The sequence below is a fragment of the Lynx rufus genome, unplaced genomic scaffold, assembly GCF_022079265.1.
Source record: "Lynx rufus isolate CCGP_SWC_20201006 ecotype Redwood Valley unplaced genomic scaffold, mLynRuf1.p SCAF_13, whole genome shotgun sequence".
Classification (NCBI taxonomy): Eukaryota; Metazoa; Chordata; class Mammalia; order Carnivora; family Felidae; genus Lynx; species Lynx rufus.
In genome coordinates this window covers 9,550,517-9,572,391 of record NW_025814827.1, presented here as the reverse complement: position 1 = coordinate 9,572,391, position 21,875 = coordinate 9,550,517, and the positions used below count along the sequence as shown (strand labels likewise).

Below are 21,875 nucleotides of genomic sequence, written 5' to 3'. Positions count from 1 at the left end.
ACATGGGCCCGCTGCCCTGTAAGCTTGGGAGGGTGTGTGCTGGACACATCAGCTAAATTAGATCCAGCAGCTGAAACTCCCAGTTCACTCTTATGACTCTGGTAAACATTGGTGAGGATTTTGAGTGGGACAGAGGGAGAGAGGAGAAATCCTGCCAGGGCTGGCTCTGGGCGGCCCAGACCCCGAACCAAGAGGAGTAGCTACAGATGCCTACGGAGAAGTGAACGAGATGCCCTCCCCGTTGTACGTTTGGGAGTCATATGGCCCAGAAGCAGGGGCATGGGCCAGATGATTTCTGGAAAATACTGCCAAGCCAGACTGGTGATCACGTGCTCATGAGCTGGAGACAGGGACGGTCTCCCTGCCATCAGGGCCCAGCCTGGCAGCCAGGATCGCTGGTCTTTCACAGAAGCCCGATGCAGACTGCTGTGTGATCCCAGGAGAGGAACCTTACATCTCAGACACACCGATATACAGTCAATACGAGCCTTGCCTTATAACCCGCACAGCACTGTGCACAGGCTGTGTGGAGAGTCAAAGAGCACAGAAGACTTGAGGAAATGAGAAGCACCAGGCCAACTGAAGCCTGTCCGGGGACAGCCAGGCTGTGCACCCACTTGTCAGAGCAGGGGAGGGGGCTGGTGTTTTTGCGTTCCCTACCGTGTACCTTACTTTTGCCTTACTGGAAACAATAATGACCGTAGATGGCTGCTGGTTACTGTGTTCTGACTCCATGCTGAAGGCTTTCTGCAGCAAGTAGCACTTAGTCTTTCCAGCAATTGAATGGAGGGGCTTACATTTCAGATGATAAAAAAAGTTAAGACCAAGACCGTAAGCAATTTGGTTAAGTTGATACGGTTATCAAGCACGGTCAGTCTTTGAATCCAAGTTTATCCAAGTCCAAAGCCCCAAAGCTCTTGCCTTTTATTATTTTTTTTAATAATGGGTAACCTACAACAAACTGCACATATCTTAAAGTGTACAATTTGATAAATGTTGACATCTGTGTATACCTGTGAAACCAGCACTGCTATGGGGATAGTCAACATAGCCTTTAACCCCTAATAAGCCCCCACTCCCATCCCTTCACCCCAACCCCAGGCAACCACTGGTCTGCTTTCTGTCACTCTGGAGAAGTTTGCATTTTTCCTTTAAGTTACTCTGTAATTTGACATAAACAGAATCACGTCTGGCTTCTTTCACTGGGCATGAGCGTTTTTAAATTCATCCCCGTTGTTGCGTGTATCAACAGTCCGTTCGTTTTCACGAAGTGGTGGGTGGTGTTGCTTTGTGTGGATACGTCCCAGTTTATCCATTCACCTGTTGATGATAAATGTTGGGTAGTTTTCAGTTTGGGGCTATTGCTGGCGAAGCTGCTGTGGACATTTGTACACAGGTCGTCCAATGGACAGATGTTTTCACTTCTTTTGGGGAAGCACTTAGTGGAATGTGTGGATCATGTGATAGGCTTATGTTTTGGACTTTTTAAGACACTTGCAAACTGTTTTCCAAAGTAGTTACACCATTTTACATGCCCACCCAACAACATCTGAAGTTTTAGTCTCTCCGTGCTTTCACCAGCATGTGGCATGGTCTTTAATTGTAGCCATTCGAACAGTTACAAAGTGGTGTCTCACCATGGTTTAAATTTGCCCTTCTCTAATGACGGGTGATGTCGGGTATCATTTCTTGTGCTCATTGACCATCTTTATACCTTTTTGTGGAGGGTCTGTTCAAATCATTTACCTGTTGTTGTTTTTTGGTTTTTGGTTTTTGTTTTGTTTTTTACAGTTGCGTTGTTTTTCTTTTTCTGAATTTTTTTTTAACATTTACTCATTTTTGAGAGAGAGAGAGACATAGCATGAGCAGGGGAGGGGTAGAGAGGGAGACACAGAATCTGAAGCAGGATCCAGGCTCTGAGCTGTCAGCACAGAGCCCGACGCGGGACCGGAACTCACAAACTGTGAAATCATGACCCAAGCTGAAGTCAGATGCTCAACCCATTGAGCCACCCAGGCACCCTTGTTTGTTTTCTCAATATTGAATTTTCAGAGTTCTTTATTCTGGAAACAGGCCCTTTATCAGATGTAGGCTTTGCAAATATTTTCCCCTAACTTAGGGTTTTTTATTCTCCAAACAATGCCATTCAAAGATCAGGAGCTTACATTATGATGAAGTCCAACTTGTCAACTTTCTTTTTTAGTGAGATGTGCTTCTGATGTGGTATCTAAGCAATGTGTATCTACCCCAAGGTCACAGAGATTCCTCACGTATTCCTTGTGTATTCTCCTGAAAGTTGTGGTTTCAGGCTTTATCTCAGGACCCATTTCAATTAATTTTTGCACAGGGTGCAAGCTGTAGGTTGAAGTTCATTTGTCTCCCATATGGACATCCCATTGTTCCAGCACCATTTGTCGAACAGACGGTCCTCCGTCCACTAAATGGTCTTTGGACCTTTGTTGAAAATCAGCTGCCCATATATACATAACCATTTCTGGACTCTGATAGGCTCCATTGATGTGTTTATCAGTCATTTGCCATTACCGCACTGAACTTGGTTACTGGGCTTCCCTTGATTTTTAAAAACTCATTGATAAATAGTTCGTGTATACAGTTGAAAACTTCAAGAAGTCTTTCCTCAATTTTTAACTCCCATTAATTTTTATTTCCAAAAGTTTTTTTCATAGTTTGTAAATGTTCCTGTTTTAGGATTGTAATATTTTCTCTTCCTGAGAGTAGTTTTTGTTTCATTTTGTTTGAAAGTTTTTCTGCTCCCTGTATTGTCTGAGACTTCCTCCTCACCCCCGCCCCCTTATTTCTGTCTCTGTGCCTTGTGTTAGAGGCGTTCTCTAAATGGCTGAGGGTTCTGGCTGTGCATTCATGTTTAAGAGTGAAGCGGTAGAAAGCAGATTGAATGCTCTGTTATGTGTTGGCAGGTAAGCTCCCCTATATATATGGTGAGCTGGCAGGAACCGGGCTGTTTTGTTGAGGGTTCCCCAAATGTCAGTATTGCATGTCTTAAGGGCTGAGCTGTTTAATTTCTCCACAGGTGGGGGTCGGGGGTACGGGCCTGCCCGTCACAGTCCTGGGTGCCGAGTGAGCAAAACATCAGTCACGACACCCTGTTTCCAGCCCTCGTCTGACCTTCACCCTTAGCTGTGCCCTGGTGGCCCCATCCAGAGCCCTGCTCTCTGGTTCATTTTCTGCAGAGAGTAAACCTGTCTCTTGCTGGATTGGGGGGGGGGGTCCTGTTTGCAGGGGCTCAGGGTGGAGAGCTGATCTGGCTGCCTTTTCCATAGACTTTAAACCCATCCTCCTGTTGGATCCTCCTCTTGAGAAGTGTATGGTGCCTCCAATTCCCGAGTCTTTCCCAGGTTCTGAGGCACGAATGGAATCACTTTTGTTGGCTTCCTCTGACAGGTGCTTGGTTTCAGCTCACTCCACTCTGACGTCTGTTCCCATATGGCCACGTTTCCATGTCTACACTCTTCTTGTTATCTTGGGCACAACAGAGATAGACGCATCCTTTCAGGTTGTTGTATTTAATGGAAGGACATTTCTTACCCTCTCCCTCCCCCTGACCATCCATTCCTCACCCCTCCCTTTCTCCTCTCTTCCTTCCCTCTACCAGCCTCTTCTGCCTACCCCCGTAGCCCCTCCCCTTTGCCCTCTTTCCCCCCCCTCTTCCTTCTTCTTTGCCTGGAGCCTCCTATGCCAGAATTCTTCAGGGAGACAGCCAAGCATTGTATCCTCAAGAGAAAACAGCCCATGAAATGCAGACAGGATCGGATGTGGAATTGGCAAACTGAAGTTTCGACCTACAGATGCAATAAACCTGTCGTCCTCCTCGATGCTCCTTCCCATCCCTCAACTGCAAAAAACCTATAGAGACCATATCACAACCTGCCCCACACCCCGACCTTGGCCCTAGTGACCCGTATTGTGTCAGAGTTGCATGTTTACAAGGCGGTCCCATTTCTACCTACTCCACGCCCTTTCACCCCTTGCAGGCCCCTGAGCAGGTGTGAGTTCCTGGGTCTACTCCAGTCTCTGTCGAGTGAGGTGTCCTGGTTCTGGGGGTTTCAGATGTTAGGGCTGTGTGTGAGGGTCTTGCCTCATCAGGAGTGCTCAGAGCATCCTGTCCGTCCCCTCTACCTCCCCTTCCTAAAGGCTCAAACTGGGGTACAGAGTTGTCAGGAACTTGGCCTTATGCTCACTGTCCCGGGCTGTCGGCTGCACGGAAGCTGAGACCTTTCTCTTGTGTTGTCCTCCACTGCCCCTGCTCTTACCCTGTATTATTATTTTTAAAACCAGAGGGTCACCCCCTTGGATCAACCAGGTGGGAAGGGGAGGGGCTCCCTCCATAGCCCCGGTCCTCCCTCACTGCCCACCTGAGCCTTTCTCCAGGGCCTCCCCCTGAAGAGGCTGCTACCGTGTCCAGCTGGCTCTTAGCTGGGGCTTTTGTCAAACACCGAAGAGTGAATGTGGCCACTTTCCTCACCTGCGGGCACTTAATTGGCTTTGCTAGAGAATGGGAGCAGCTGAATAACTCTGTCTCCTCTCATCACTTCCCACTCTCCCTTTCTCTCCCCCCCCTCCCCCCCCCCGCCCAGCCCTCGAACTCACCCCGTTTATCTAGGGCTGCTGTAATGTGGAATAATAATGCTCACTGACCTCCAGTGGAGACTGAGCTGTGGGTAGTGGGTGGGGGGAATGTTTGCATTTTACAGATGAAGTAGCTGAGGGTCCCAGAGACCTCATGACTTGCCCAGTGTTGTCTCCCAGCTGGGAGAGGGGAACCCCATCTTGACCCCAGGCCACATGACTCCATATCCGGTAGTGTTCCTTCTCTACCTCGGGGGCGAGTCCAGGCTGTTCTCTCTTGTTCTGCCTGGTAATTACCGGTTTTTGGCTGGAGGGGTTCCTTGGTCCAGGGCCCCATGGGAGGGAGGTAATTACATCCTTTGAGATGCCCTTCGTCAGCAGCTCCCCGTCAGTCCCTGTGACCAAGGCTTGTGCTGACCTTTGTCCCTTCCCCGTTCCCAGGCCAGTGGCTTAGAGAGTTTGATTGGATTCCTATTTCTTTCTCTTCGGTTGGTGCTTCTGGTTGCATCTGGCTAGGCCTTCCCTCGCGGAGTGCCCGTAAATTGTTTATTCAGGCAGATGGGTGCCCTCGGCCCTGGAGTGGGGGGAGGGAGAGCTTGCAAATGATTCTCTACTGCCCCCCACCCGCAGCTATTAAGAAAAGTCATACCCACTGACCAGTGGGGTCCTAGCATGGGCCTTCTTGTAGGGAGAGTAGTCCTCTGTTGTGTACCTCTTTATTCACATGCACCCGTCTCCCCCCACTCACTCTCCACCCCCATGGCCCCTAATCTTGTCCACGCTGCCAGGATTTCATGCACACACACTCAGCTTAAACATCTCAGGGACTTGCTACGGCTTTTAGGAAAAAGGCAGAACCTTTTGTCCTTCCTCCCAAGGCCCTGCAGAGTTAGCCTGCCTGCTCCCCTGCCTCATCATATGCCCAGTCCTCTCCCTCTGTCCTCCCCAGTCGCTCTGGCCCTTCTCCTCTTCCCTCCCTTTACCATATTTTCCACCCTTTTCAGGGCCTTCACACACGTTCATCCCCCTACTTGGAATGCCCTCCACCCATGTCCCTTTGCCCAGTTAGTTCTTCCTTGTCCTTTAGACTTTCAGGCCAACCATCACCTCCTCAGAAATGCCCCCTCCGGCCCTTCAGCAAAGCAAGGTCCCCAGGGTCACATACTCTTGTAGTTCCCTGTGCTTTTCCTTCAGAACACTCACATAGTTTGTCATCGTAGCTGTGTATGATTATTTGATTAATACTGGTCTTGTCCATTGGACTGGAAGCTCCACAGGAGCAGGGAGCACTCTGTGGTCTGTTTCACGGTGACCTCTTATCCCTCACCGCTGCCGTGTCTCTAGCGCCACACAATAGTAGGAGCTCATAAAAATATTTGTTAGATAAAGGATGGTGTGAATGGGATCGCCTCGCCTGCCTGCTACCAGAGGTCACCTTCAGGAGCCTTCTACCTCTCCACCTCACCCTTGTCTGACAGTGCATTCCTGGGCTCCCAGCTGTGCTGTCCTGTCGCCTTGCTCCACCTTTCTCGTCATACAGATCACCTGGAGGTTTTATAAAGAGGAAGATTTGGATTTAGCAGGTTGGGGAAGCCTCTGAGATTCTTCCTTTTTAACAAACTTCTGTGGACCCGTGCTACTTGTCCAGGGGCCACACTTTGGCCTGGCCTGAGAGGTGGGGGCACCAGGTCACAGCTGCTCCGAGGCCAGGTCACCACAGAAAACCTTGTTTGAGCTGGGACAGGGTGCTGTTGTTAGTGGTGTTTGGCCCGGCCAGCCTGGGGACAGTTGCAGGACTGGGCCCGGTGTGGGGCTGCAGGCTCCGTTCCTGCTGAGCGTATGCACCACCGCTCAGGCCTGGGCTCTGAACTAGGAGAGGACTATGGACGGTGACACCCAGGTGACACCTCCCAACGGCCCTCAAACTGAAAGCGATTCCCGAGAAGTTGGCAGTTTAGAGTCTTGCAACTTAAAATTCCCTTTAATTTCTCTCTCTCCCTCCCTGCCCCATCACAAATGCCAACTAAAAGGGAGAGGGACTCTTCTTGCTTTCTGACGTGGGGGATTTGCTGTGTGAATGTTGGGAGGGGTTAGCCATGGCCTAACTTGGTCACTTAACAGCATCCCTGTGGCTCATGCACGCATGGACCTAAAGAGCCCCAGTGATCTTGCTCAGCCCTGGCCCCGTCTGCACACCTCGGTCTGGCCCGTGGGCCTTTGCAAGTGCCATTCCCTTCACATGGGGGGTTGAGGGCTGGAGGACTCATCCCGGGGCCTGGTGTAGTCAAGGTGCCCCCTGCCAAGCCAGGGAGGCCTCTGGCCTTCCTTGGTGGATGTCTGTGTTTCCCTCCTGGGATTGCTGCCAGCCCTGACAGAGACTCTCTGATCTCTGGCCCATGAGGCTCAGAGAGATGAGGGCAGAGGAGAGAGCCCTGAGGCTCTGCAGACCAATCTCGAACTCCGGGAGAAGGCACGCCCAATCCACTTCACTGTTGCTCTTCACCTTTCCCCATCCCGGCAGGTCCCTGGATGGCCGACTGCAGGTGTCCCATCGGAAGGGGCTCCCCCATGTCATCTACTGCCGCCTGTGGCGATGGCCTGACCTCCACAGCCACCACGAGCTGCGGGCCATGGAGCTATGCGAGTTCGCCTTCAACATGAAGAAGGACGAGGTCTGCGTGAATCCCTACCACTATCAGAGGGTAGAGACCCCAGGTAGGCACCGCCTCACCCTCTCCCTGGGTCTGCAGCGACCTGCGTGTCCTCTCCATCCCCTCCCCGCCTCGTCTCCCCTTTCCCTGTCCAGGTTGGGGGGTGAGGAGGGTGTGGCACTTGGAGGGCTTTGGTGCCACCCTGGCCTTGACGCCAATCTGCTTCTGCTCTTCTGGACAGTTCTACCTCCTGTGCTGGTGCCACGCCACACAGAGATCCCGGCCGAGTTCCCCCCGCTGGACGACTACAGCCATTCCATCCCCGAGAACACTAACTTCCCCGCGGGCATCGAGCCCCAGAGCAATATTCCAGGTAGGCACAGGGGTGCGCAGGGGCACGCAGGGGTGCCAGCAGTCCTCACGCCAGTCCCCCTGCAGCTCTCTTGGCTGTCCTGGGCCGCCCTGTCCCCCCTCCGCACACGGCGCTGGCCCGAGGGCCCCTGACTCAGAACCGCACACCCGTTGGGAGAGGACCCGTGGCCTTGGCTCCCCGCTCAGTAATGATGCTTTTCTTGGCACGGAGGAGCGGCGGCGTGACCCTTCCGCCCGGCCTCGGTGCCGTCATTTATTTTGGAAGCGGAAATAGCAATGCTGTGTTTCTCTCACCGCCCTCGCGGCCGGGGCTGGAGTTTGGGCAGGATCCCCGACGGGCTGGGGGCCTGCAGAGCAGTGGGGGAGCCGAGGGCCGGGCAGCCGGTGCGGAGAATGGCCCTTCAGTAAGTAAGCCTGGTGGGGGTTTCAGCCTGGGTGGGGGCTGAGGCCCAAGCGGGAGTTTTGACTGACTGCACGGGGGAGAAGCCGGCTCAGCTGTCAGAGTGCAGATGTTTTTAGAAGCCCTTCATTTACATGCAAATAATGTGTGAATCACCAGCACGCAGGGCGTCCAGGAAAACTGCTTGGCTGAGCTTGGGCTGGTCACAGCGGCAGGAATCCTGCCTGCCTTTCAGAGCGCTCTGACTTGGACAAGCCTCTAACCCTGAGTGAGTTCACTGTGCTGAGGTTGACTGTAGGCCTGTGCATGGGGCAGAGCCTACAGAGAGACCCCTTTACAGGCCCAGCCTCTTCCAGGTCCTTCACAGGGGGCGCTGGCCCCTAGGGGTAGGTCACCGTGTTCACTGCGCAAACGTTAGAGAGCTAAGTCACCGTCTGGGGTCATTCAGAGAAACAGATCATGGTCGCTGCTGCCATTGAACTTGAAGCCCACTGGGGAAGCCAAGATGTCCAATAAGAGGAGTGACAATGAACAGGGTACCTGTACAGGAGTAGATTAGCGGAGCCAAAGGGCAGCGTGAGGCAATTGCCCTTCAGAGGACAGAGGTGGGTGAGGCTCAGGCAAGTCCCCAGCCTCCCTGGAGGGGTGGGCTTACACTTGACCTTCTAGGGTGGGAAGAAGTTAGCCTGGCAGCGGCTCTAGGAACAGCTGTTTCGGTCTTAGGCGTCAGGATGGCATGAACAAAGGTGGTCACAATCCAGCCGAGGAGACGGGGGTCGAAGGGCATGAGGCCAGCTGGATTGAGGAGCTGGTGCCCTTGCTCAGAGGCCCGCAGCGCCTCCAGCACCTGCTCCTGGCAGAGTGGTGTGGACGTGTGACGGGTTTGCAGCAGGTGTCTCCGAGCTGAACCGTGCAGGCCCCTTAATGAACCACCTTCCTTCTGATTCCCAGAAACCCCACCCCCTGGCTACCTGAGTGAAGATGGAGAGACCAGTGACCACCAGATGAACCACAGCATGGATGCAGGTCAGAGTCTTGATCCTCGCTGAGTGCCTGCCCTCCCCCTGTCCCTCTACCCGGCATTTATGAAGCAACAACTAGGTGCCAGATGCCGTCCCAGGCACTGGGGAGAGAGGAGCCTGAGCTGCTCAGTTTGTGAGGACGACGACCAGCAGTCACTGTGCCGTCTCATATATGCCCTGATGGAGGACGCCATGTGGCAGTGGGCACAGGGGAGGGCCACCTACCCCAGCCTGGGGAGGAGGTGTTGGGAGCAGAACAGTACCTCACAGGGTAGGTTTTTCTTGAGTCAAGTCTTGGGGATGGCTAGGTGTTGACCAGGCCGTCAGGCAGAGAGGATATGCTAGGTAGGGGCATGGGCATGGGCAGGGTAGCCTGGTGCGTTCTGGTGACAGTGAGAGCTCTGTGTGGCTGGGGAGTGGGGAGAGACAGGAGGAGTGTCCCTCAAGGTTTCACTGTGGCCAAGAGCCACTGCAGGCTTTAAGCAGAATCTCTGCCTTGGTGAGAGCTTGGCAGCGGGGTGATGGGTGGGCTTGATCACCTGACACAGCTCGGGAGGAAAGGCTGAGTGGAGGCGGTCAGGGTCTCTGCCAGTGGAGGCCCCCGAAACGTCTATTTTTGTGTAGTGACCAAACGTCATCTATGTATTCCCGCCGCGAGGGACCCAGCCCAGTTGTCTCCAGCCACGTCTCCAGATGTTCCCGCATCATTTGTTACGGGACCAAATTGGCTCCAAACCGGTGGCTCCTTGAATGGAACCCCAGCTGCCACATAGAATGTGCGCGGCGCCGTGCGTGGTTGGGTGAGGAGGAGGAGGGGGCCGAGCAGATGGTCCGTCCCGAAGATCGCGGGCATGCCTCGTCCACACGGAGCCCGCCCGCCCTTGCACACGGCCCAAAAGAGAGTGTGCGGGTCCTGAAAGAGGCACACGAGGGAGACTTGCATGTTCGTTGTAAGCGTGGCTGCTTGATACCCGGCGTGGGCGTCGCGGCGCTTTGGGGTGTGGCACACACCCCCGGGAGTGGCTGACGACGCGCCCCGGGCTGCGGTGTGTCACGGGCCTTCCCGCACTCCATGCCAAGCGACGGCTGCAAGCCTGCAGCTCTGGGATGTGGCACGGGAAGCAGGCCAGCTAAGCAGCATCTTTCCAGATGCTACGTTGCTTCTAACTCCTTTTCTCTTCCCTCCCTGCTCTTCTTTCTGTGTGTAGAATGATTAGCACTGTCAAAGCAGGGCCAAAGGAGAGGGTCCGAGCACAGAACGAGCAGCCAGCCACCCTTCCACCACCCTCAGCGCGCGCTTCTTCCCCCCTCCCTGCCTTCCTTTTCTGTCCCACCCTCTCTGTCATCTCTTCTTTCTTCCTTCCTCTCCTCCCGTCAGTGTACCTGCAGGGCCCTGCTGTGGACGTCCGTGATGTCTCAAAAGTAGACGTTGGGCTCTGTGGACCCCCAGTCTCTTGGGGGGGGGTGTCTTCTTCTGCTCCTCGGCTTTTCACTCAAAGTTGTCAATTTGGAAACAAGTCCAGCTGCTTCTCTGCCAGCTGAGATGTGATAGTGTCTCAGTTGGGGTCCGAGGATCCCCTCGTCCGGCCCTGGGTCTCCCCTAACACGCATGCGTGCCCTTCCAGACCAGTGAGATGGTCCCACAGCCTTCCTGGGCCTTCTTGATTTGGGCTGCCACAAAACAGGAAACCAGCATTTATTGAGTGCCTGCTGTGTACCAGTCATGGTGCAGCCATTTGTCTATGCACGATCACGCTTCATTTCTACAAATCACACAATAGGTGGCATTATCCCCATTTTACACCTGAAGGGAAATAAAAATCAAGGCTCGAGGAGGTTAGACCACTTTGCTGAAATCCCATCGCTGATACGCTGGTGACATGCTTGGACTCTGTGGCCAGGTTGGAGGCTGTCGTCCACGACTCTTCCACATCCCCTGATGTGCTGGGTTCTGGGGGAGGAAGAGAAGCCTATGGCTCATCCCTCACCCTCAAGGAGGTTACAGCTGAGTTGGGGAGCAGGAACAGACCCTCATAAACAAGGCACATATGCGCCCATCCTGCAGGGCTGTTACTACAGAAATAGCTGCAGCCCTCTTGGGTCCAGGGACAAAGGGATGAGCCAACTTGCTCTGTGGAACGGCACTGTTTTTTTTTTTTTTTTTTTGAAAGCAGATGCCATGTGGTTTTCTTTTTCTCCTGAGAGGGAGGGCTGGAGAGAAGGTAGCCGGGCAGGAAGAATTGGGTAGGTTTGGACACATCCCCATGAGCAGCCTCATGTATTGCCTCAAACATCAGTCTGGTTGCAGAGTTGTAGGGTTTCTGAGGCAGCTGGGTGAGTTTCCTGAGACCCGGGGAAAGGGCTAGATTGGTATTTGAAGGGGCCTTCTGGGGAGCTGTGGCCCTACCTGTGTGGGAGGGGAGGCCTTCGTCGCCTGGGCCTTCCCTGTCCGCCTCGTTTTCCTGGGGCCATAGCTTCCAGGGAGCTCTGTGCCCTGTGCTGTGGGTTTGGTCCAGATCCTCACACCATCAAGTTGTGGGAGAGACCTCTGAGGTTAGCCGCTCGTCTGTTTGTTCCACAGGTGAAGACTGGGGCCCAGGGAGAGAAAGCAGGGCAGGGACACGGGATCAGACCTCCTCCTGGGCTTTGCAAGCTCAGCCCAGGGTTTTCTGCCTGCTGTGTTGAGCTGCCCCATCTTGATGCATGTGTTCAGTAATTTGGTTCTCTAAGTCAAGAATGTTCTGTTCGTTCTCACGACTCTGTCTCACCTCACAGGTTCTCCAAACCTATCCCCGAATCCGATGTCCCCAGCGCACAACAATTTGGGTAAGTATCTCTTCATCCGTAGGACTGTAACCCCCTCTGGCTGCAGCCCTGCCTGGTGGCCGGTGGGGGCATGAGGCCCTGAAGGTGAGGCTCTCCCCGCCCCTCACCCATCAGCTCAGCCCAGCCTGTCAGGTTTCTGGTTACAGTGATTCTGGGGTCACCCACAGAATGGGGAAACCCGAGAAGAGCGGTGGCAGGAAAAGCAATGTACCGGGTTTGTATGTCCCCTGGGTGGCAGTCAGACGTGAGTGAATGAAAATCCCCCAAACCTTGTGCTCAGGAGATGAGACTCTGTGGTCAGCCAAGCATATGTGTGTGGTTTGACACAAAGCCACGGGCGAGCAGTGCAGACTCCAGCCCTGACTTCTGCCGGTTTGTTGCACGATACACTTCTTTGGACTTTATCTGAGTATTTCATCTAATAATCATGTACTTTTAATTTAAAACAGCAAGATACAAGGGAATTGGGGGGGGGAAGCAAAATTGCCCATAATTCCCCACCCACGCACACGGGTGTTCTTTTGTCACGGTCCTCCTAATGTTTGTGGATCAGGCATATATATTTGTGCCTTGCCAATGGAGACTACAGTGTCCATCCGTGTTTCTCATTCTTCTCCTTGTTTTGTAAGTGCGTTTCCATATTTAGATGCCTCCTTTATCATCTCGCATTGTCTCACGATGTTTTAGAGCAGCTGGCCCATCATTTCCATGACCGTCCCTCAGTTGTTGGATTTCTGGGCGGGTTGTTCTGAGATTCGCTTCTCTACTCCAGGAACGCGCTTGGGCTCCAGCGTGGGGCCCGCTGAAGTGCTGCGAACAATTGAAATATCCATTTCGTTTTTATTGAGGGGAATTTTTTATGTGCTGGTCTGGTAGTCTTAGAAAAATGTGAGTTTGATTTTGTTTTGGCCTTTACTGCTGGGGTTCAATTTGTGGCTCAGGAAGAGAAAGCGTTAATATCCAAGCTTGGCGAATCAGAGGGGGTTGGCCTGGCTTTTGTTCCCAGTTGCTTCCAGTCCTTGACTGATAGCATCAGATGAAGAAAATCATTTGGAACGTTGGGAGATGCCTGAAAACCCTTTAATACAGGCTGACAAGTGGGCAGTGTGAGATGTGACTTCGGGGGAATCTGTTTTAACATCTTTGTAAGATAATATCACTGTGAGTCTTGGGCCGTGCAGAGGGAAGGTCAAATTCCTGATGTGAGAGGACCAATTGAGTTATTAAAAACAAACTCTGAAGGCTAGAAGCTGTGTTAACACTTGAAAAATTAAAGGCCAGGACTGTGAACTTGACTCTGGGTTTCCAGCTTTTGAGGCTGGCTGGTTTAGATTTAATTTCTGAGCTGTTTTCCCAGCCGTGGCCAAGGCAGCACCATCAGTCGACAGACTCTGGGGCAGGCCTTTGCCTTTGAAGCCACACTGCCTGACTCCATGGTTCAGAATGAAAGTTGGCCCAAGTGGTAGCTTGCTGTGAATTCCTTTCTAGATTGTGTGAACCAGGATGACAGGATGGTTTTTGATCTTGGACTTGAGGGAGAGGTGTCCCATTGACCCAATTCTTCCTCCCTGCTGTGTCCCCTTCCTCAGGCCCCTTGTCTGAGGGTTGAGGATTCTTAGGTCATTTCTTCCAAAGGAAGGAACAGCCCTGAAGCCTGGCGGGCAGAGAGTGGGTGCCGGTCTGCTGGGAGCACCTGAGTGGGGCAACAAGTCAGCTGACGAGTCAGGGTTAGGACTCACGCTGAGACACCAGTGTTTCTCCTCTGCTTGCCCAGGCCCCTGGTACCTGCCTCTCACCCCCACCTTCACCCATTCAAAACTGCTGGCTTCATCCTGGCCCCCAAAATCTTACAGGCTCCTGGCATCCTAGCTGGAAGGAGACAGATGATGGTGATGATGATGGCAAACATTTCTTGAGAACTTACTATTTACTGAGTATTGTGTAGAGTGTTTCCTGCGTGTGAACTCAGTTTTCATAACAAGTGTGTAAGGTAGCGTTGGAATTTTTCGCCTTCCCGACTAGGAAGCCAAGAAACAGACTGGTTACCTAACTCATGCCGAGTCCCACAGTTAGTAGATGGAGAGGCTTTGAACTCAGACCTTCGGGCCCCAGAGCACGTGTGCTCATCTGTGGCAGGACCCGCTCCCCTATCACCATGTCCTGCTCAGAAGAATGAAGCTTCGGAAGGGTACTTGTTAACTTGTAGTTGAGGGCACTTGTCAGGTTGAGGACCCCCAAGTAGGAGCCCTGCCTGCCTGCCTGTCTCCTCCTTCCTCATTGATTCCCCAGGCACTTCCTACCGGTCATCTGAGTACCATTCCAGGTGGGGGGATTTGAAGAGGAATCATGGGTCCTGCCATCAAGATGCTTATGGCCTTGTGGGGATAAATAAGGCAGGCATCAGTGTAATTCTAAAACAAGTAGGTGCAGACTGAGGGTTCAAAGGAGGCATTGATGGCATTCCAGTGGGGACATGCCTCCAGGCTTGCCAGCATCCGCTGTGTAATTAATTCATGCAAACAGCTTTTCTGAGTTCCTAGCAAGTACAGATGCTGGGGGTCTGGAGCTGGGGAGGACACGTGGGCACACACAGTCTGATGGAGTGGCTGGAAGGGTCTACGTCCACCTGAGATGCAGTGTGCCAGGTGCCAAGAGAGCAGGCACGGGAGAGGAACTGTGTATAGGCCAACGAGGAAAGTGCTGGATGGGGTAGGACTTTAGAGTTGCGGTTGTGTGTGAGTGGGACCTGGAAGGACAGGTGGGATACTGTGAGGATGAGAAGGAGGGAAGGACATTGCAGATAGAGGGAAGGGCATGAAAGGGCAGGGAGAGCTCAGAGGATGGCTGGTGTTGTGGTTGGTTGGGATGAGGGGGGCAGATGAGGCTGAGAAGACTCCTGGGGGCACTGAGAAAAGAGCCCTGAATGCCACACTTATTGATTCCCTTCTTGCCTACAGAATGAAGGCTTTGGGGGAAGAGTGGTTGGTTATCTGATGACTGTTTCAAAGAGATTAATCTGGCCACTGTATGGAATTTAAAGTCTAAGGGAAATGGCTGGTGTCCAAAGGAAAAAAAAAAAAAACAACCCAAAACTAAAAACAAAACAAAATAAAAAACCACCCCTTAGGAAGCTGTTAAACCAAAGGAGGCTGCCATGAACCCTTGGGAGAAATGGTGGTGGGGCTGGGAGGGGCGTTGAGAGGGAGTCATGGGCCTGAATGAGCAGGTGCTTATCAACCAACTTTAACTGGCAAGAGACCGGATACCTAGGAGATGGGATGGGCTTGGGCTGGAAGAGGACAGTGAGTTTGCCTATGCTTAACTGTGTCCAGGAGGCAGCTGGGCAGTCAGGAGAGAGGTCGGGGCCGGACGTGCAGATTTGGAAGCCATTAGCCTGTGTGAGAGCCCTTTGCAAAGCAGAGTTGGAGAGGCAGGGTTTGTCATCACAGGAGTTTGGAAAGCCTGTGCTGTAGACCCCTGGGGCCTCCGGGGCGCCCACATGGTAAGGCCTCTGAGCAGTCCTGCAGAAAGGAGGCCTGTTGGGTTGAACATTTTGCCCACGGATCCAACCGCTGTCAGAACTCTGCTCTTCTGACCTGCCGGCCATCTCTGTAGGATGGCCCCCTGGAAACACTGGCAAAGGTTCGGCTGAAGTCCTGGCAGTGGATGCACCAGGAGAGGGAAAGCCAACTCAAGAAGGAAAGAAGGCCAGAGAGGGGTTGAGGGGGACCCCCCCAGGAGGGAGGAGGGAGGGGAAGAGGCTGAGGTTCACGTTGGAGGGCTGGGCCCAGCCAGGAGGCCAGCGGGCAGGCCGTAAGGAGAGGCCTTGAAGTGACACACAGAGTTAAGAGGAGTATGTGGGGGGGGGGGGGTGCCGAAGTTGGTCAGAGGTGGGTGCGGGGAAAATAAAAGGCGAGATGACCACAGAGAAGGATGGGGGACATCTCAGGACATCTGATTATTTCCTGCAAAGAAATTACGCAGGAAGAGAGCAGAGGACATCTGGCTCGTTCTTTTTCCCTCCCCACATCCAGGCAAGAGATTGTGCCTCCCTCCGCTGTGAGACCGCTGCTGGCCTTACAGGGAGGGGCCCAGAGGAGTGACTGACTGCGAGCCAGCTCAGCTTCTCGTCAGAGGCAGGCTCTGGGGAGACCCAGCGGCTCTGGCTTGCAGGGAAGGGACGTGAGCAGGTGATGTTCCTGTCACTACACATCATGCTAGATGAGTCACCTGGGATTTCCTAAGCATTTAAGTCCAGGATTGGGCCAAATGGAGGGGAAGGAGGAGGGAAGCATAAAGAGGAAAAAGATAATGAGCTGGACCCTGAGGGTGAGTAAGTTGTTCTTGCTTTAAAGTGAACACTTGGGGAGGGGCCTTGACCAAGGGGAAAGAGGTACCAGGCAGTGCCCTGGGGCAGTGGCTGGACTGGAGATTGAGGAGGTGATGGTTTCCAGAGTGCCTCTTGTAGAAGGTATCTTCCTCTCCTGCTAGGAGCAAGGGGCAGGGTGGTGGGGCAGTGGGGAGACGCCTCAGCCTCCTGGGGCACCTGGGGAAAATAAACATTGAAAAAGATTTTTTAAAACAAAATTTTTAATGTTTATTTTAGAGAGAGAGCTAGAGCATGAGTGGGGGCACAGAGAGAGACAGAATCTGAAGCAGGCTTCAGGCTCTGAGCTGTCAGCACAGAGCCTGACGTGGGGCTTGAACCCACAAACCTCAAGGTCATGACTTGAACCGAAGTTGGGTGCTGAACCAACTGAGCCACCCAGGTGTCCCTAAAAAATTTTATTTAAGAAATCACAGCATCCTAATGGCAGGAAGTCAGCTTCCAGCCAGAAGATGTGACCCTTAGACTTTGCCACTGCTCTTGGCTGCAGTGAACTGATGATCCAAGGCTGAAAGAGCGGTGGCTGCTTTCTGTGCCGTGCATACCTCGTTTTGTCGTTCTCCTCCTTAACGAGCTAGGTTGAAATTGGGGTCCCGGGTGCCAGGACCCAGCCATCTTGGGCCCACAGGAACTAACTCTCAGAAACCCCAACTAATAAGGGCCGACCGTGTACAGAGGGGCAAGTGAAGTCTTCACGGCCACATAAGCTGGGGCCGAAAGGTTGAGCCTGGGCTGGTGAGGATCAGGCAGCCCAGGCAGAGGGAACAGTGAGGACTGGGGATGGGAGTGTGGCATCTCTGGGACAGGAGCTCAGGCTCCTTCCACAGGTGAGGCCCCAGACGAAGGCAGCGCATTCACGTTTTGACCTTTAGCCTTGTGGCTTCGGCGCCCCGGCCTTTGCTCCCTGCTTTTCATAGTAGAAAGCTAATTCCTGCCCCCCTCATCTGTCCCCGCCCCCCTCCTTTTCCTTTACCGGATTTGGATCTCTCGCACATGTTTTTAATAGGCATCCTTTAATCCAAGTGTTGCCTTCTGGGTTTTATTCTGTTTTCTTTTCCTTAAACAAAACAGAAAGCCCATGCCAGCTTGGAATAGGGCTTAAAACCGAAGCCAGTCAGTGCCGTTAGTCTGGCAGGGGGCCACTCATGAATTAAGTACCCCATGCCACTCGAGAAGTCTGGCCGATCCCACACTGGTGGGGGCAGGGGGCCGAGAATTCCAGGAGCAGGAGGTTTCCAACACCTCTGCTGCGGGAAGAGTGATCAGCATAGACTCAGTCTGGCTGGGAGCAGGGCTATTTGAAGGGAAGGCCTTGGACATTGTTGTTTGCCACTCCGGGTGTGCGGAGTCTTGGGCCTGGAGAAACGAAACCACTGTCGTGGAGGCAAATCCCTTTATCCCTTGGAGTCATCCTCCCAGAGGAGTCTTTGAGTGGCAATATCTTTGAGTCCTTTTCAAGAAGCAGCCTTATGCAAAATTGCTTCTGCATCTGTTGGAAAACTCTTCAAATTAAGGCTGGCTGGCTTGATGGATGTGGGAGGAGAGGTTGCCACCTGGCAGATTTTTGTTCAAGATTTAGTGCCAGGAGAAGCTTTGATTCCCTTGCAGAACTGGTAAGCATTGTCTGTGCATAACCAGAGCCATACAGCATATTCTCCCTTTTTGCCTTGTCTGCTAGGAAGCTCAGAGCCAAGTTGAGTGCTCTCTGGGTCCCGTTTATAATGTTATCTTTTCCAGGGTCCTTTTTATTTCTCTGGTACTTAATCATGGTGTGGCTAAGTCATTTGGTGGGGGGGGGGGGTCAAAGAGGGCATACGTTTAAAAAGAGTTTGCCACTCAAGGCAGAACCCAGAAGTGGTGACCATACATTTTGGTCTGTAGCTCTTCTTGCAGAAGTGCCTTGAGGAAGCAGCTGAGAGGTGACAGGAGGGACAGAGGTGAAAGGCAGAGCTAGATTTTTGTTGTCTGCAGAGAAGAGTAAATGCCTAGCCGGGGTGCTGCTCCAGGTCAGTCCTGCTCCTGAACATAGGCCAGCTCGGCCGAACAGCACTCTGTAAAATGGCACCCTTCAGACTTTGCCTTGGCCTGACTGCACTGCTCCCCCACTAAACTAGCATCTTCTTAATTATGTGTCAGGCTTCTGAGTCCAGTGTTTTCCACCACACTGTCCAGTGTGTTTCTGCAAGCTACAGGGATGTTTGGATAAGGGCTCAGATCTGCTTGGGGGGCCCTCTTGGGTGAGGACCCCCAACCCCCTCTCTGATTCCGAGATGCCTCAAAGCCCACATTTCTCCACAGTGGTCCTGGCACCATGTTACCCAGTGGGTGGCCTGTGGCTTTTCTTCTTTTGATGGGTAGGCTGTGCCAGTGTTCCTGGGAGCCAAGCTCGCTCTCTTCCGTCTGGACTAAGCCAGAGGGTGCTAGACAAGGCTTTATAATTTGGGGTGAGGTCTCTTCTGTACTTCACTGGGGAAGCCAGGGCCAGCCCAGACCAGCCACAGCTGCCTCTTTCCGCTGACCCATGCCAGACGCACAGTGACCTAGAGTGTCTGCACCAGACATCTTCCAGTAAAGCTGAAGGCACTGTCCAGACTGGGGAGGTTGGCACAGCGAGGTCAGCTGAACCTGCCCCCGGGCAGTGGTGGTCAGCAGCCCTTCCTCAGTACCTCTTGGCCTTGTCACAGGACCCAACCCCTTGGAGTGCTTGGATTGCACTTGGATTGCACTTGGATTTCCTAGGCATTTTTTTTTTTTTTAAGGTTTCCAAAGCAACATAGCTCACATTTTAGTGACCACATTGTTTAGAATATAGCTTATCTCACTGGAATGTCGAAGCATCGAGCGCAGCCAGAGCCGGATGTGACCGCTGTGGCTCAACCCCTCCTCGGGGGCACAGGCCACAAGCCATGGTCGCTCTTGCTCCAGTCACTCCTCCGTTCCCCGTTAAAAGTAGCTTAGATTCCCTGCCTTCCTTGCTTCCTTCCCTCTATCCTGGGAAGAGAGGAAAGGGGCAGGGACACTTTGCCTTCCCTGCAGTGGAGGTCGGGACAGGAGCAGGATGTTCTCAGGTTCATGTACACGATCAGTTCGATATTGGCAGCACCATTTATCGAGTGCTTGACGTGGGCCCAGCGCCTCATGTGATTTCTCCCAATCTGTTTGCAGACAGCACCCAGTGGTAAAGAGGTTTCTCCACCTGGTGGCTGCAGGGGGAGATGTGGAGGCTGAAACTTAGAGCTGGACTGGTTCGCTGATAGTCACACGGCTGGTCCACGCCAGAGCAGAGAGTGCGTTCTGGTCTGCCTGGCTTCAAAGCTGGAGCTCCGTGACCTGGTTAAACATCCAAGGCAGTGGTTTTCAACCAGGGGCTCCTTTGCCCCTTCAAAGACAGCCGGCAGTGCCTGGGGCCATTTGTTACTGTCACAGCTTGGGAGGGGGAGATGTGTATGTCCTACCGGCATTAAGTGGGTAGACACCGACCAGGGAGGCTACTGAACATCTTGTGACCTACAACGCCCCCCTCCCTCATCCCAGGCGAAGAATTATTTGGCCCACACTTTCTGGGTGTGTGTTGAATGCAGGGATGTTACGGGTCTGCACCTCCTCCCACGTGTGGTAGGTGTTCTCTTTACCTTCGAAAAGGGGTCACAGGCATTGACCCCACAAGTAGATCTGGGCCCTTTGCCCTGCAGGGGGCTCCCAGGCCCCTCCCAGAACAGCTTCTGAGTTTTGTCTCTTGTTCTGCCCACACTTCTAAAGGTCTGGTGAGCAGAGATCCCAGTGGGTTCTCACTCCAGGAAGCGGCTCGGCAGGCAGTGAGCTGGGGTCCCTGGCCAGTGCTGAGACCTGGCACAGTGAGCCCTTCCTGTCTGTCCCTCATACCAGCTCCCACAGACGCACCCTGAGTAACCACGTGCCCCCAAATATGAGAGCCAGAGCGAGTGATCTGGCTAGAGGTCCAAGGGGTGGAGTGAGAAGGGACAGGAGACTCACCAGTTCTCCGACAAGGGGGTGGATTCAAGTAGGCAGCGAGAGAGCTATGGTGCGATGCTCCAGCCCACGTGGGGGCAGCGCGGTGCAGGGGGGTGGCCGGAAGAGGCTGGACAGGAGTGCCGGGGAGTCCCGTTAGGATGCCGTGGCACTGACGCCAGGGAGGAAGGACAGGGGCCTGGCCCAGGGCTAAGCACGGACTTGCTGAGGGATGCAGGGGGAGGACAGGGTGCCTGGGCAGGTGTGGACCAGAGTGGCCACAGGTGACAGGAGGGCTAGGGAGTCACAGGAAAGGTGATGCGGGATCATGTGAGGGGGAACCTCTAAAGAGAACCAACTCCTCTCAAGATGGCAGTTTTGCTCTGAGGAGCCCTTGGTTGAGACCACAGACTGACAGCTGGGACAAATTGAGAATTTCTCTTAGGCGAGCCTGGGTCTTAGCCACCCCTCCAGACAGCACCTGGGTATGTGCGGAAGATCGTTTCTGTAATAAGAGACGAAGACCCGGTTCACCGTGTAGACAGCACCTGGTGTCTGTGCGGTCACACCTGGCACGTGTGGAACCCCCTTGGCTGCCCCAGCCTTTTCCTTTCATGGGCTTGGATCCTGACTTGCTGCCCCACAGGCTAGGAGTGTCCAAGACTGGGCAGAGCCGAGAGCCCTTCTGGAGGCAGAGATTTGCTTCAGAAGAAAGGCTGGGAGGTGGCCGGGTAGGGTGATGTGGCACGCCGGGCCTGCCCAGTGGGCTTTCCCAGGTGTGGGTTGATGCCTGGCCCTCTTGGGGTTTTTCCAGTGCCTCCTTGGAGACTGTTCCACCCAAGGCCAGCCAGGCAGGACAGGACCTTTATGAGCTCAAAACTAAATGAAAGTGACATGTTTTTCCAAACACTGGAGGATTTTTTTTTATCCCACTGGATTCTGCAAGTTTAATATCCTACAAGGCACAAGGGCAGAGGATTGTAACACGCTCTGAGAGGCAGAGAAACCGTCTTACGGAGCACCCAGGGGACCTCGTTGAGGAGTGTGCGACCCGGGGGCCCCTGACCCAGTCGCCTGATGTGTCTTCCCAGACCTGCAGCCTGTCACCTACTGCGAGCCAGCCTTCTGGTGCTCCATTTCCTACTACGAGCTGAACCAGCGCGTCGGGGAGACCTTCCACGCCTCCCAGCCCTCCATGACCGTGGACGGCTTCACCGACCCCTCCAACTCGGAGCGCTTCTGCCTGGGGCTGCTCTCCAATGTCAACAGGAACGCGGCTGTGGAGCTCACACGGAGGCATATCGGTAAGGATGCCACGTTTCCCCGCAGACCCCCGCCGTGGCCCCAGCAGCCACCGTGCAGTACCCACCAACCGGCACTGTGCCGCACCTCCGGGGAGCCTGGAGAGGATGCGCTCCCCCAGCCCGCCCCCAAACTCTGTATGGCTTTGTTTAGGGGCCAGACGGGAAGAGTTCCCGGTGTTTGGTCGTTCCCATTCAGAGACATAGATTATGTCTGAAAATGTGAAAGCCACAGAGGAAAGCATTCACTTAAGGGAGGGGGCAAGAATGGGGAATCTATGAGAAGGGCACATCTGCAACCCTCTTCATAAACGTACCTCGTGATCATTGGATAGGTAGATG

The 21,875-nt window shown here is 53.6% G+C and overlaps 1 protein-coding gene across 2 annotated transcripts in view; it reads left to right on the top strand.

Moving 5' to 3' along the window:
- The window catches only part of SMAD3 (SMAD family member 3), a 115,630-nt gene that overhangs the window by 86,094 nt on the left and 7,661 nt on the right, over positions 1–21,875 (top strand). For both annotated transcript variants that reach the window (XM_047074905.1, XM_047074906.1), the window contains exons 2-6: positions 7,127–7,320; positions 7,498–7,629; positions 8,980–9,054; positions 11,826–11,876; positions 21,324–21,536. In XM_047074905.1, the coding sequence (XP_046930861.1) occupies positions 7,127–7,320; positions 7,498–7,629; positions 8,980–9,054; positions 11,826–11,876; positions 21,324–21,536 (665 nt within the window). The remainder of the gene's footprint in view (positions 1–7,126; positions 7,321–7,497; positions 7,630–8,979; positions 9,055–11,825; positions 11,877–21,323; positions 21,537–21,875) is intronic.